This window comes from Oncorhynchus masou, chromosome 22 (genome assembly GCF_036934945.1).
Source record: "Oncorhynchus masou masou isolate Uvic2021 chromosome 22, UVic_Omas_1.1, whole genome shotgun sequence".
Classification (NCBI taxonomy): domain Eukaryota; kingdom Metazoa; phylum Chordata; class Actinopteri; order Salmoniformes; family Salmonidae; genus Oncorhynchus; species Oncorhynchus masou.
In genome coordinates, this window is record NC_088233.1 from 41,840,632 (window position 1) to 41,855,976 (window position 15,345).

General features: G+C 41.1%; 1 protein-coding gene across 3 annotated transcripts; it reads right to left on the reverse strand.

Annotated features, from left to right (window-relative positions):
• Positions 1-48: 48 nt before the first annotated feature.
• parvb (parvin, beta) lies at positions 49-15,244 on the reverse strand. Of its 3 annotated transcripts, none has more exons than XM_064930240.1 (13): positions 14,934-15,244; positions 5,186-5,275; positions 4,110-4,180; positions 3,903-4,005; positions 3,594-3,734; positions 2,509-2,624; positions 2,351-2,409; positions 2,230-2,249; positions 2,069-2,130; positions 1,897-1,965; positions 1,664-1,765; positions 1,472-1,544; positions 49-1,032 (listed from the first exon to the last, which is right to left on the reverse strand). In XM_064930240.1, exons 1-13 carry the CDS (start codon positions 15,046-15,048, stop codon positions 956-958), a joined length of 1,098 nt encoding a protein of 365 aa, XP_064786312.1. In that variant the 5' UTR covers positions 15,049-15,244; the 3' UTR covers positions 49-955. The 3 variants fall into 3 exon arrangements, with proteins under 3 accessions (XP_064786312.1, XP_064786313.1, XP_064786314.1); XM_064930241.1 differs by lacking the exon at positions 14,934-15,244 and adding an exon at positions 13,200-13,370; XM_064930242.1 differs by lacking the exon at positions 14,934-15,244 and adding an exon at positions 8,062-8,212.
• Positions 15,245-15,345: the final 101 nt, after the last annotated feature.

Here is a 15,345-nt window from a genome sequence, read left to right on the forward strand (position 1 = left end):
AAAGCTAACGTTCATGTATGAAGTGTATAATTACAGCAGCACACGCTGTCTGAGTTGAAACATTTATTTTGGGATGGACAGACATCGAAGCAGATACATACAAGCAGTGTGACAAGCCGCTCTCCTGGCCATCCAGACTTGACTCATCCCTCTTAATAATTTACCCTCGGTCTAAAATGCATGAGTGGACTCCTGTAGGCTCTCTCACATGCAGCTCTCTGGTCTCTCGCTCTGGTAGATGGTATCTACACTGCGGTGGAGAGCCTCGCTAGCTGTTCTCCGGAAGGTCTACTGGGAATCGCCTGAAGGGCAGGTTAATACCACAATGCTTTGTGGCTCTCTCGGGTACAGTAGGAAGAGAATAACATGGCACTTAAGGCGAAAGGCAACAGGGTCAGCATCGGGTAAGAAATATGGCTTGAACCTGTCCATATAAACAATCGGAGAAATCTAAAAGTACTGTTAGAATTCATTCATATCATATTTTGGAATGGCAACATACAATAGAACAATAGATGTAGTAACAATACCATAATAATGATATGGGAATAATGTACAAAGCTTTCTGAGATATGATATACAGCAAGTCTTAGCATATGCAACAGTGGATCATAAATATTTTCTTATAAAGCAGTAGTGGCTTTTTTGCATAAAATACAAACCCATCTTTTCCAATTGCATGAATCATTCTACAGTGTTGACTGAGTACTAAAACATGAAACATACGTGTGCTTAGCATAAAGGAGGATTTAAATACTGACATTGGGGAGATTAAATACAAACATTCGGAGTCTCTTCAGACCATCCCACTGATACAAGGGGTGGGCCTTTGGTTTAGTCCCAGTGGGTTCCTCAGGGGTTCAGACATCAGCCAGTGTGAAGGTAGCACAAACACAGTGCCTTCATTCTCCTCACACTGTACTGTGGCTGTGTCTGTGCGTGTGGCAGGTAGGCATCACTCGGAGTTCTTATAGTTGGTGAACAGGTTGTACAACACCCTCAAGGTAGACTTCAGGTTCAAGTTCACAACGTCTAGAACCAAACAAGACACACAAATTAAGTCAAAAGTTATTCAAAACAAACAAACAAACTGCTCCCAGAGGAGAGATCACAAACACACAAAAAATAGGCAAGTCAAGGTAGTTCATGCTGCTTGTCTGATTCTGGGTAATATTGGTATGCAAAAATAAAAATGAAAACACCCACACATCTTGTGAGACTTTATATTCAGAATGATAAGAGTTGGCGGGGTTAGGTTGGGTGTGTGGGTCAAAGGCTGGCTTAGACATACACCAATGTTCAATTATCTAAAGTGAGGGAACAGCTACACCTATTGGACATCTATGGCATTACAGCTGCTCATGTGTCATAAGCTCTCCGATGCATAGCCTACCTAAGCAAACCTTCCCTTTCCAACTGAATTCATGCTACCTGCATTCCCCCACCATGTGTTACTGGCTTTCTACTATACCTTCCGGCCTGGCTTTGGGTTTCTTCAGGCCTCCGTCCTGCATTAGTTCAAAGGCAAATGCCACGTTGTGAACCTGAGGGGAACCGGGAGAGTGGATCAACCGGAGGAAACTGCTAAGAGTCGTCTAAAGAACCACCACGTTTACAAATCCACCACTTACAGAGAAACACCACTTCTAATAATCCTACCTACCTTCTGCTCAAAGTTCTCTGGTGTGAGGAAGAAGTTGTAGAGGGGGACAAAGTAGTTCTCCAGCAGTCCCATCAGCAGCACCAGGTACACACCATCAGCAAACTGGACACAAGAATATAAAAACCACATGACGATATGGAGGAAAACTCACTGTATCTTATGCCCAGGAGCTACAGTATGTTCTATTGATTGAGCTGTTGTGTTTTTAAATAAAGCACCATCAGATTTCTAACCTGGGACTCCAACTCAGTGACCTCCAGGTTCAGCTTGTTCAGGTGTTTGTTCACAAAGGTGACGAGGGACTGATGGAGAGAGGTATAAAAAAATATTTTTAAAAAGAGTAAAGTATGAAGGAACCAAACACAATGCCTTCTGCAGGTTTGAATCTCTCTTCAAATATTTTACCTTCTTCACAACGTTGAGCTTGTCCGGTGCATGATCCAGGAGGGTGTCAAATGCATCCCTTTCTGAGAAACAGGAGATAATCATCTTTAAAAAAAAAAAAATTACCTCCACATTAATCCAATTTTACAACCGACCTCAATGTTCAACCAACAAGTACTCACCAAATCTACCCATCATCATCCTAGAAAGAAGATCAAGAAAAGCGGAATTGTTACACCTGTATACTTGTAAGGGCTTCCATGGAAACTGAAAACATACAAGCGATATAACGGAAGTACATACTCTGTAGTGCTCGTCAGCTCCTTCGTCACATGAGACGTCTGCAGTATGCCTTCTCTTTTCTAAAACAATCAAAACCACCAAAACACACAGGTCAACGAGTCGTCCTCATGACGTGTAGTAATAGATAATCGATGTCAACGTGTGCTGTGCCTCCATACCTTGACCACCACCACCTGTACAGAGACGTGCTCTGGCAGTCTGATGGGGGCCAGGTAGTGCATGGCCAGAGCCACCAGCAGGTACACTATGGCCACCAGGTTCTTAGCATGGATAGCTGTGGACGGCAGAGGAGACCAGAAGAGGGCGTTAGTGAGCCGTGACATCACTTTGAATTACCATGGCTAGAATGACATGACCATGGTTGAATATTGTGCTATAGTCACTTCAGTACTACTGTAATTCAGGTGAAATAAGGTGAAATACAGTTCAGTACTACTGTAAATCAGGTGAAATAGAGTTCAGTACTACTGTAAATCAGGTTAAATAGAGTTCAGTACTACTGTAACTTCAGGTTCAGAAATAAGTTCAGTACTACTGTAAATCACAGTTCAGTACTACTGTAAATCAGCAAATACAGTTCAGTACTACTATAAATCAAGTTAAATACAGTTCAGTACTAAAATCAGGTTAAATAGAGTTCAGTACTACTGTAAATCAGGTTAAATACAGTTCAGTACTACTATAAATCAGGTTAAATACAGTTCAGTACTACTGTAAATCAGGTTAAATAGAGTTCAGTACTACTGTAAATCAGGTTAAATACAGTTCAGTACTACTATAAATCAAGTTAAATACAGTTCAGTACTACTGTAAATCAGGTGAAATAGAGTTCAGTACTACTGTAAATCAGGTTAAATACAGTTCAGTACTACTGTAAATCAGGTAAAATACAGTTCAGTACTACTGTAAATCAAGTTAAATACAGTTCAGTACTACTGTAAATCAGGTAAAATACAGTTCAGTACTACTGTAAATCAGCTTAAATACAGTTCAGTACTACTATAAATCAAGTGAAATACAGTTCAGTACTACTGTAAATCAGGTTAAATACAGTGCCTATGGTAATATTCAACAATAAGATAATGTATATCTCTTTAAAGACTTAGGATGCCATACCAGAACTGATCTGTAGCAGCGATTGTGTAGCAGTATGTGTCTGATGGTCTGTGAACCCTTACGTTAGTCCTGTGTGTCAAGCTGGATATTGAATGACTGTATTTTCAGGGCTTAGTGAACAACTCACAGTCGACGCTCCACTCGATGGACCAGCCGTGAGGCCGGAGCAGCTCGTTGACGGCCTCCAGTACCGTCTGGAGCTTCTGTTTCTGTCCTATCTCTGACTGAGTCACCTCAGCCACGTTCAGCTTACGCCCAGACAGCTTCTCTGTCACCGGGAGAGAGGAGTTACACGGTTATGCAGATCTGTATACTATAACATTCATCCGAATACTGTGTACTGCAAAGTTACCTTTTCAACCCTATCATTTGATGTACAAACGATCAAACACAAGTTCAGCCACAGACAATACACAAAGTCCAAGCTAATTCTTACCAAATAATTTCTGAAGCACCTGTCCATCATAGCAATCCTCCTCCAAGCCTTTGACGATGATCCTGTCCTCTTCTAGCTCATTGTTGATCCAATCTATCAATACCTAGGAACAAGAACATACAGTTGAAGTTTCAGGTGTGGATCTGTTACCGATGTTTGATCTACAGCATACAGAGAGAAATACTAAGCTACGCATAAGACACCTACCCTCTGAAGATCTTTGAATTTTGGATTCTCCCTTGAGGTCGGATCCAGCATGTTCCTCTCAGCATTCTCTTCTAAGAAAGGCATGATGTGAGAAAGACACTCAGCTGTGAAGCCAGAGGGATCCAACTAATACATGGTGGAAGTGAACACATATTCTGACACATTCGAAGACTTCAACATGCCCCCCCCCACACACACACACACACACACATACTCAGTCCTCTTCTCCTGTAGAGAGCACAGTTATCTTAAATCATAGAGTGAATCGGTTTGGTGGTGAGGGGAATTATTAAGACACAGGGTGTTGTCCTAACTCCACCCCTCTGCGCATTGCTCTTTCATTTCCTCTTCCACCAAAGGTCACTCACAGTCACAATTAGTTCCCGGAGTGCCCAGAAGTCACCCCCAAATCAGCTTCAGTAAGGTCTCCAGACATAGCCTCGTAACCCTCAGGCCTCAACGAGTACAGTTGCCACCAAAGGCCAAAAGTGTCATCAACAGTCCACCAAAGGCATCAGAAGTAAGTGACCAATACACCTACAAGACTAAAGTGGAATGACAACAAATGGCACAACAGTTTTGGATACATACGATTCTGTAGATGAGAGAGGCTCTGGTTTGTCCAGGAGGCCTACAGAGACATTCCAAGTAGAATGCTTTCCCCCAGAGGGTTCTACATGGAACCCAAAAGGGTTCTACATGGAACCAAAAAGGGTTCTCCTTACTGTATGTATGGAGGTTAGCATTAGGAGTTTGAGTTGGTGTTACAGAGCAACACAGAAACATGTTGTACATATGAAGGTTAGTTTTAGGGTAAGGGTTTGAGTTTTAGGAGTTGGTGTTACAGAGCAACACAGAAACATGTTGTACATATGAAGGTTAGTTTTAGGGTAAGGGTTTGAGTTTTAGGAGTTGGTGTTACAGAGCAACACAGAAACATGTTGTATGTATGAAGGTTTGTTTTAGGGTAAGGGTTTGAGTTTTAGGAGTTGGTGTTACAGAGCAACACAGAAACATGTTGTACGTATGAAGGTTAGTTTTAGGGTAAGGGTTTGAGTTTTAGGAGTTGTTGTTACCCAGCATGGTGTCCTCAGGGTGGATTTCAGTCCCAGAGGGCAGCATGGGAGTGTTGATGGCATTCTTCCCCTCCTCATGAAGGTCACTCACTGAGGACAGGGACAACAGAGGACCCAGCATTAGATAAACACTTTTAGTCAGTAGCATTAGCCTCAGAATGACCGCCACCACACACATACACACAGTTTCAGTTTCAAATTGTATAAGTCGTATGTACGGGATACGCATGGTGTACATCGTCCAATCGTCACGACAACGCAACAACAATACAAAAATAAGGAAAGACAAGAATACGAACATAAAGTAAATGGCTCTGTTGGAGTAGAAGAAACAACAACGTACAGCTCAAGTTTCAGGTGTAGATCTGTTATCAGTGTGTTCAACAAGTGACAGTGTCTAGAAAGAAATACTAGGCTATGGATAAGAGCCTAGCACACACACACACACACACACACACACACACACACACACGTGAAGATATTCATATTTCCCATTCTATTAAAGCTCAGTGAGAGGACACACACACAGCACACCCCACAGCTGTCTAAGGGTGGCGGCGGTGGGCTCCTCTGTGTGTGTGTGTGTGTGTGTGTGTGTGTGTGTGTGTGTGTGTGTGTGTGTGTGTGTGTGTGTGTGTGTGTGTGTGTGTGTGTGTGTGTGTGTGTGTGTGTGTGTGTGTGTGTGTGTGTGTGTGTGTGTGTGTCTACCCAACTGTCTGGTGTGAGGGGGGGATTAACACACTGCTTGGAGCCTAAGACTGACGCCACACCTTCTCCATGGGTAGTTCTACACTAATACTAATCCAGAAATCTAATGGCTCTAGTAGTGAATGGATGATAACAAGCACTCAATAGGACGCATCGACATGAATTCGCTGATCACTGAGGACGTAAATAGTCTCTTGTGACTGTTAAGCACATGTAATACTTGATCCTGGGTTCCAGAGATTAGGCTGTAAACAAACCACAAGATGAAGCCAAACCACTCTGTTGCTGAGCTGAGCTTTGATTCACCTTCACTGACACAGGCTGACGTTACCTCTGGGATTTGACGAGTGTCTACATTTAGGCCTCTAACCCTAATGGCTACATTCCTTTCATCTTCCTCTGCGGCAGAAAACAGTAGACAGTGCATTTAAGGTATGCAGAAAACAGTAGACAGCGCATTTAAGGTATACAGAAAACAGTAGACAGCACATAAGGTATACAGAAAACAGTAGACACCACATAAGGTATACAGAAAACAGTAGACAGCAAATAAGGTATACAGAAAACAGTAGACAGTGCATTTAAGGTATACAGAAAACAGTAGACAGTGCATTTAAGGTATACAGAAAACAGCAGACAGCACATAAGGTATACAGAAAACAGCAGACAGCACATAAGGTATGCAGAAAACAGCAGACAGCACATAAGGTATACAGAAAACAGTAGACAGTGCATTTAAGGTATACAGAAAACAGCAGACAGCACATTTAAGGTATACAGAAAACAGCAGACAGCACATAAGGTATGCAGAAAACAGTAGACAGCAAATAAGGTATACAGAAAACAGTAGACAGTGCATTTAAGGTATGCAGAAAACAGCAGACAGCACATTTAAGGTATACAGAAAACAGTAGACAGCACATAAGGTATACAGAAAACAGTAGACAGTGCATTTAAGGTATACAGAAAACAGTAGACAGTGCATTTAAGGTATACAGAAAACAGTAGACAGCACATAAGGTATGCAGAAAACAGTAGACAGCAAATAAGGTATACAGAAAACAGCAGACAGCACATAAGGTATACAGAAAACAGTAGACAGCACATAAGGTATACAGAAAACAGCAGACAGCACATTTAAGGTATGCAGAAAACAGTAGACAGCAAATAAGGTATACAGAAAACAGTAGACAGCACATTTAAGGTATGCAGAAAACAGTAGACAGCAAATAAGGTATACAGAAAACAGCAGACAGCACATAAGGTATACAGAAAACAGTAGACAGTGCATTTAAGGTATACAGAAAACAGCAGACAGCACATAAGGTATACAGAAAACAGTAGACAGCACATAAGGTATACAGAAAACAGCAGACAGCACATTTAAGGTATGCAGAAAACAGTAGACAGCAAATAAGGTATACAGAAAACAGTAGACAGCAAATAAGGTATACAGAAAACAGCAGACAGCAAATAAGGTATACAGAAAACAGTAGACAGCACATTTAAGGTATGCAGAAAACAGTAGACAGCAAATAAGGTATACAGAAAACAGCAGACAGCACATTTAAGGTATGCAGAAAACAGTAGACAGCAAATAATGTATACAGAAAACAGTAGACAGCACATTTAAGGTATGCAGAAAACAGTAGACAGCAAATAAGGTATACAGAAAAGGGATGTTGTTGATGTTGGGGAGAGGAGTAGTCCTCTGTAGTTTCTAACGATGTCCTATCTGATTTGCCCTGCTGTAGAGCTCAACCACAAGCCAGCGGGCCTGCCTGCATCACACACCAGATCAGCATTTCCTTTCCAATTACAGTCCTGCGTTTCATCATAATTGTGCTATTTCCTCCCACTGTGACTCTGTCCAGTACATCTGTGATACAATCGAATGAGTGAAAATTACTGCTAAGGATTTGACCAAAGCCCTCCCAAACAATAATATAGCCAAATAATACTGCCGTAGAAATGTAACGTGTCAATAGATCACAACCGAAGCTGAATCTGGATTACAAACACAAACACAAACGGGTCCCTAAACAGCAACATACCAGCAGCACTCACAAAATGTAAACACAGTACAGGGTATGCTTCCCCATTCATAAATCAGAGTTCCATAAGCAGCCAGCCCTTCCAGCCAATCCCACCAAGTCAAACAGAACTACCTTGTTTCTTCCTCTTGGTCCCACATAGTAGGCCCGCCATGTCTCCAGAAATTAGCCCAGGGATCCCAGAGGTACTCGGAGAGTAGCAGCGAAGTGAAGGTATAGTGATTGAGAGAGTGTGTGTGTGAGAGTGTGTGTGAGGTCCTGCCTGGTGGGACTAGGCAGTGGCCGAGGCATCATCACGTGTTTATTTCTGTCACAACCCCCCCACCCTTGCGGTCCAGTTACAGGAGTAGAGGAGGGGTGGGTGTATGAGTGTGTGTGTGTGTGTGTGTGTGTGTGTGTGTGTGTGTGTGTGTGTGTGTGTGTGTGTGTGTGTTCCTCTATCCTTGTGGGGACCTAACATCCCCCAAAGTCCCCACAAGGATAGTAAAACAATAACAACTAGGTTACAACTAGGGTTAGGGTTAGAATTAGGGTTAGGGTTAGGGGTTAGGAGTTTGGTTTAGGGTTACGGGTTAGATGAAATAGGATTTTGAATGGAAATGAATTTTAGGTCCCTACAATGATAGGAGAACAACAAATGTTGATTACCAGGGCAGGAACGGAACTGGAACTGCAACCACAATAGCAGAACACTACCTAACTAACCCCGGGGAAGCTAGAGACAACACAGGACAGGACAGAAGGCATGGATACTACTACACTACACTACTGCACTGACATGGACCATGTTGTGTTTGTGTACCCAATCTAGCAGCAGCGGTACTGCGTAGGAAAATGCACGGTAACACAATATGATTAAACGATCATACTGCATAGAAGAACAGTCTAATGCTGGATAAACTCACACAGCAGTGTGATGTTCCTGTGTTTTTTGTTTATATGATAATCCCAGGTAAGCTACATATGAAAAACCCAGCAGGCTCTCTTTCTTGGTTAGAGATGTTCTTTAGTGTACAACTTCATCCTTATGCTATAAGCGTTGCTTTCAGATCTTAAAGGTCCAATTTTTATCTCAATATCAAATCATTTCCTGGTAACAATTAAGTAATTTACTGTGATTGTTTTCAATTAAAATGGTCAAAAAGAAACAAAAATAGCATCTTAGCAATTTCTCAAGAAACAATTTTGCTAGGACTGCATGGGAGTTGTCTGGGTGGAAAACTAGCTGTAGTTGGCAGAGAGGTTTGGAACTCTCTTTCTTATTGGTCTATTAAAGAATTTACCACCTGGTGATGTCACAAGGCAGGCCAAAACTAAATCCCACCACAACAGGCTGACATTTCTTACACTAAAAGATATGGAGTCATTATCATCATTTTCAAAATGTCACAGTATTATTCCAACCTCATAGTGTGTAAATACACACTATATGTAAATGTATGTGGACAGCCCTTCAAATTAGTGGATTTGGCTATTTCAGCCACAACCGTTGCTGACAGGTGTATAAAATCGAGCATACAGCCATGCAATCTCCATAGACAAACATTGGCAGTAGATTATTGGCCATGTACTGTTATAATCTCAACCCGGCACAGCCAAAAGAGGACTGGCCACCCCTCAGAGCCTGGTTCCTCTCTAGGTTTCTGCCTTTCTAGGGAGTTTTTCCTAGCCACTGTGCTTCTACATCTGCACTGCTTGCTGTTTGGGGTTTTAGGCTGGGTTCCTGTATAGCACTTTGTGACATCGGCTGATGTAAAAAGGGCTTTATAAATAAATGTGATTGATTGAATGGCCTTACTGAAGAGCTCAGTGTCTTTCAATGTGGCACTGTTGAGCAGCCCCGGTCCACTGTAAGTGCTTTTATTGTGAAGTGGAAATGTCTAGGAGCAACAACGGCTCAGCCGCGAAATGGTAGACCACACAAGCTCACAAAACGGGACCGCCGAGTGCTGAAGCGCGTAAAAATTGATTGTCCTCGGTTGCAACACGATTCCAAACTACCTCTGGAAGCAACATCAGTACATTACCTGTTCATCGGGAGCTTCGTGAAATGGGTTTTCATGGCTGAGCAGCCTATTCCTCTTAATATAATTACACTAATTTAGTTCTACCCCCGGCCTTGCAGTGAAATAAATCACCAGCCAGCTTCTTTGCAGGCATTATATGAAACACCTGTCATGGTTAAGACCATTAGCAGAGTGGAGTAGGCAGAAGACTGCAGTCAATCAACAAAAACAACAACATACCACCAGCAATTTAGCTGCAAGCTGGAGGTAAAGTGTGTCAAATTCATGGTGTAAATATCATCTAAATATACCCATTCAATGAAGATGAAAAGCTTACATCTCCTTATATCTCAGTAGGTTTTCAATGTAAAATAAGGTTCCCGTGCCCCCTGGGGGAACTTGATTTACTGTGACCCGGGGAAAGTTATTTATGCCTCAGTGAGACAGGCAAGGCCTTAAATTTAGCTCAGTTTATTTATGTCGGACAGGCAGCATAGGCATGAGTGACTAAACGGACACAGAATCCACACACACCCACTGTCCAGAGCTGAGATGACCATGTCACAACCCTGGACCTGGGCTATTCAGAGCTTTCAGTTGAGCCGTCATTAGCTATGATGACAGTCATGCTGACTCTACTACTGGTAAACCTTCACTGATTTAGAACACTTATCAGGCTTCAGAAATAATATTACATAAAGGAACATCATTTCAACGGAGAAAACCATCGCAATCAAATATTTCTCTACATCTCTATATTTCTCTATTTCTCTATAACTGCCAAGAGACAGTTCTAGTATATATACTGTATATGCACAGTGCCAGAAACTATACATACCCCTTGGCTTATTCCACCATCCTGTTGTGTTACAGCCTGCAATCAAAATGTATTAAAAAAATGTCTCGCCCATCTACACGCACATACCCATAATGACAATGTGAAAACATGTTTTTAGAAATGTTTGCAAATTTGTTGAAAATGAAATACAGAAATATCTAATTTACATACAGTAAACGTTCAAAAGTTTGGGGTCACTTAGAAATGTCCTTGTTTTTGAAAGAAAGGCTCTTTTTTTGTCCATTAAAATAACATCAAATTGATCAGAAATATAGTGTAGACATTGTTAATGTTGTAAATTACTATTGTAGCTGGAAATGGCTGATTTTTTATGGAACATCTACATAGATGTACAGAGGCCCATTATCCGCAACCATCACTCGTGAGTTCCAATGCCACGTTGTGTTAGCTAATCCAAGTTTATCATTTTAAAAGGCTAATTGATCATTAGAAAACCCCTTTGCAATTATTTTAGCACAGCTGAAAACTGTTGTGCTCATTAAAGAAGCAATACAACTGGCCTTCTTTAAACTAGTTGAGTATCTGGAGCATCAGCATTTGTGGGTTCAATTACAGGCTCAAAATGACCAGAAACAAAGACCTTTCTTCTGAAACTCGTCAGTCTATTCTTGTTCTGAGAAATTAAGGCTATTCCATGCAAGAAATTGCCAAGAAATTTTAGATCTCGTACAACGCTGTGTACTACTCCCTTCACAGAACAGCACAAACTGTCTCTAACCAGAATAGAAAGAGGCGTGGGAGGTCCTGGTGCACAACTGAGCAAGAGGGCAAGTACGTTAGAATGTCTAGTTTGAGAAACAGACGCCTCAGAAGTCCTCAACTGGCAGCTTCATGAAATAGTACACGCAAAACACCAGTCTCAACGTCAACAGCGAAGAGGCGACTCCGGGATTTCAGCTTTTAATTTTGTATACATTTCTAAACATGTCTACAAACAAAATTCCATTTTGACATTATGGGGTATTGTGTGTAAATTAGAGAGAAAAATCTCAAATAAATACATTTTAAATTCAGGCTGTAACACAACAAAATGTGGAAAAGGTGAAGGGGTGTGAATAGTTTCTGAAGGCACTATATATAGTGCAGTTGGAAAGTATTCAGACCCCTTCACATATTCCACATTTTGTTACGTTACAGCCTTATTCTGAAATGGATAAAATAGTTTCCCCCTACTCAATCTGATAAAATAGTTTCCCCCTACTCAATCTACACACAAAACCCCCATAATGACAAAGCAAAAAACAGATTTGTAGACATTTTCACACGTGTACAAGTCTCTTCTTCTTATCGGTGTCCTTAAGTAGTGGTTTCTTTGCAGAAATTCGACCGTGAAGGCCTGATTCATGCAGTCTTCTCTGGTGAGTTGGTGTTGAGATGTGTCTGTTACTTGAACTCTGTGACGCATTTATTTGGGCTGCAATTTCTGAGGCTGGTAACTCTAATGAACTTATCCTCTACAGCAGAGGTAACTGGGTCTTCCTTTCCTGTGGCGGTCCTCATGAGAGCCAGTTTCATCATAGCGCTTGATGGTTTTTGCGACTGCACTTGAAGAAACTTGAAACATTCAAAGTTCTGTCGTTTCTCTTTGCTTATTTGAGCTGTTCTTGCCTTAATATGGACTTGGTCTTGTACCAAATAGGGCCATATCCTGTATACCACCCTTATCTTGTCACAACACAACTGATTGGCTCAAACACATTAAGAAGGAAAGAAATTCCCCAAATGTACTTTTAACAAGCACACCTGTTAATTGAAATGAATTCCAGGTGACTACCTCATGAAGCTGGTTGAGAGAATGCCAAGAGTGTGCAAATCTATCATCAAAGCAAAGGGTGGCTATTTGAAGAATCTCAAATGTAAAATAAATGTAGATTTGTTTAACACTTCTTTGGTTACCACATGATTCCATATGTGTTATTTCAGTTTTGATGTCTTCACTATTATTCTACAATGTAGAAAATAGTACAAATAAAGAAAAACCCTGGAATGAGTAGGTGTGTCCAAACATTTGACTGGTACTGTATATCATTCAAATGTTTTAATTTGTTAATGTAAAAATTGTCCTTTGTATTATACAAATACTTTCACTGTGAAAATGAGTGCTGGGGACATATCAAAAGCCCATTTATTCAGTGTAATTTGAGAAGTTAGTTAGGTGACTGTATTATACAAACATTCATTTATTTTTTACATTCGCAGGGGAAATGCAGTCGGTCACCTAACTAACTTCTCAAATTACACTGTATAAATGGGCTTTTGATATGTCCCCAGCACTCATTTTCACAGGGAAAGTATTTCTCCACAGCTACTCAAGCAAATAATTTCTAGATTATACATTTACTACATAGACTAGAACAAAAATATGTGAAACAAAAAAGAAAACTTACTTGTGGGAGTACTTTCTGAGGTAGACATTGCTGTAACACTAAAATAATATTTCCCTCAGTCACACCTATTAAGACATAATGGAGACACTCATCATTATAATACATTTAAGGCCATGACTAGCACTTTTTACTGACTATTATCCTTCTTAATAAGTCCAGTGCGGTGGTGATTGACACTAGCCTTAAAAGAACACATCAGGGAGAGAGATACTTCCTTTCCGTTTATCTGCAGAAACAGTCACAAACACATGATATCTAGGTCCGGCACACACAGCAGGAATCTGAGTTCAACACATAGCAGTAATACAGCTATTATAACAGACATTTCTTTTCTTCAGAAGACCTTATAATGTGTATTTGGCCTTGATCACGAGCTGCTGTTCATAGTCTCAAACTGAGAGTTGCAACTTGTACACTTATTGGGCAAATCATAGAGTACTGAATGTGTGGTTTCCATTTAGATTTTCTTTGTAGGCAACAAGCTCTCTCAGGCACCCCTGCAGGATACACAGAGGCCAAAGGAAATTTCCCAAAGAGCGAAATTGAATATAGAAAATGCTTAAAGTAATTACCCAGTGAATGTACAGTTAGGCCTATACCACTCAGCTAATTCGTTTTGTCTGGTTGTGATCTTTCTTAGTTAAAAAAGACTACATCCAACCTGACCTGGCTACACTTTTCAATCATTCACTGAATACATCTATTTGTATTTATTTATTCTGCATTTATCACAGAAAGTGCTGTCTTGAGACTGTTCTTCCATCCCCCCCCAGGCCAGGGCTATCATCACTTTCACCAGTCGCCACAAAGGGGCACTCTTTAGCTGTGGTATAAGTAACAAACACGGAACACGAGCTTTACCTTCAGGAAATCTATTCCCCCTTAATAGAGCACGTGCTCAGAACACATATAGGAGGTACTGAGTCTTGATGACTGGAATTTACCGGGGTTCCACAGCAATTGCAACCTAGCCTCCATTCTTCTGCCTTTAGAGTTCCTTACATAGACAATAACAAACACATGGCCAGGCAGGGAGGGACTGACACACACACACACATGGGCCGAATCTTGCAGCTGTTCATACTAGACAGAGAGTTGGGAAGTGGGCTTCAAAATGGCTTGGTAAATAAATGAAAAAGTGAAACAGCACAACTAGGACAGTCCAAACGTTATTCAAAAGAGAAGAGAAAGTAAACATCATGGGACAGTAATCCTCTTACTCCTTATCTTAATAACCTTGCATTCTTGGCATAGGTGATGACCATCTGATCTATTTATGTTTATTACATCATGAGGAATGCCACTTGCCAGTCTACTTTCTTTGTGGGGTTTTTTCTTCTATTCACTTTGAAACTTCCCAAGGTTGAGAGAGTATTTCGTTGATGTTTTTTATTTTTTACAAAAAGTATAACTTGCCATGACATGTATGATTTGTATTGAAGTCCAATGTTTTATAATAGTAGGCTACTGCTGATCATAGCCATTTAAATGGCTTGAAATAAAGATGAAAAATATTTGACATGGATGTGGCTCATGCTACCCGGTTGTTGTTCTTTATTCCAACTAAAAAGGTTTTATGAAGTCATATCCGACATTTAGACCCATGTCAATATAACGTATTGATGGGAAACGTAAATTACAGCACCATGGACAACGGGGAATAAAACGGATACACAAATGAGTATTATGACAATGTATAACGTCACGCTTTAGGGAATTAAGCTTATACGTTACCTTCTTTGGACTTCTTCTTTCTAACCAGCGTTCCTCCTAATTTTCCAAGGAAAGATTCGTCCTTTTTCATCTTGCCTGACTGCGAAGTCGCTGACCTAACAGGAGCTCCAGCCATCTTTGAGCGACGGTCAACTAACTGTTCGCTGCAGCTCAATTCTGTGAAACCTCAATCCCCGTGATTCATTGAACACCTGGAATTAAGTCCGCTGGCAGGAAAAAGGACGTGGCGCTTCAAAAGACAACACTTCGGGCCGGTAGCGGTAACAATAGGAGGAGAGGAGCGCCCGTTTGACTTCAATGGACCGGATGACTCAGTGAGCAGACAAGGCATCGCCTTTATTATTGGCTGCCCGACAGCGCTGGTCAATGGCTGGATGTAGGTTGTCCCATGAGAGGAGAGGATGCGTCACAC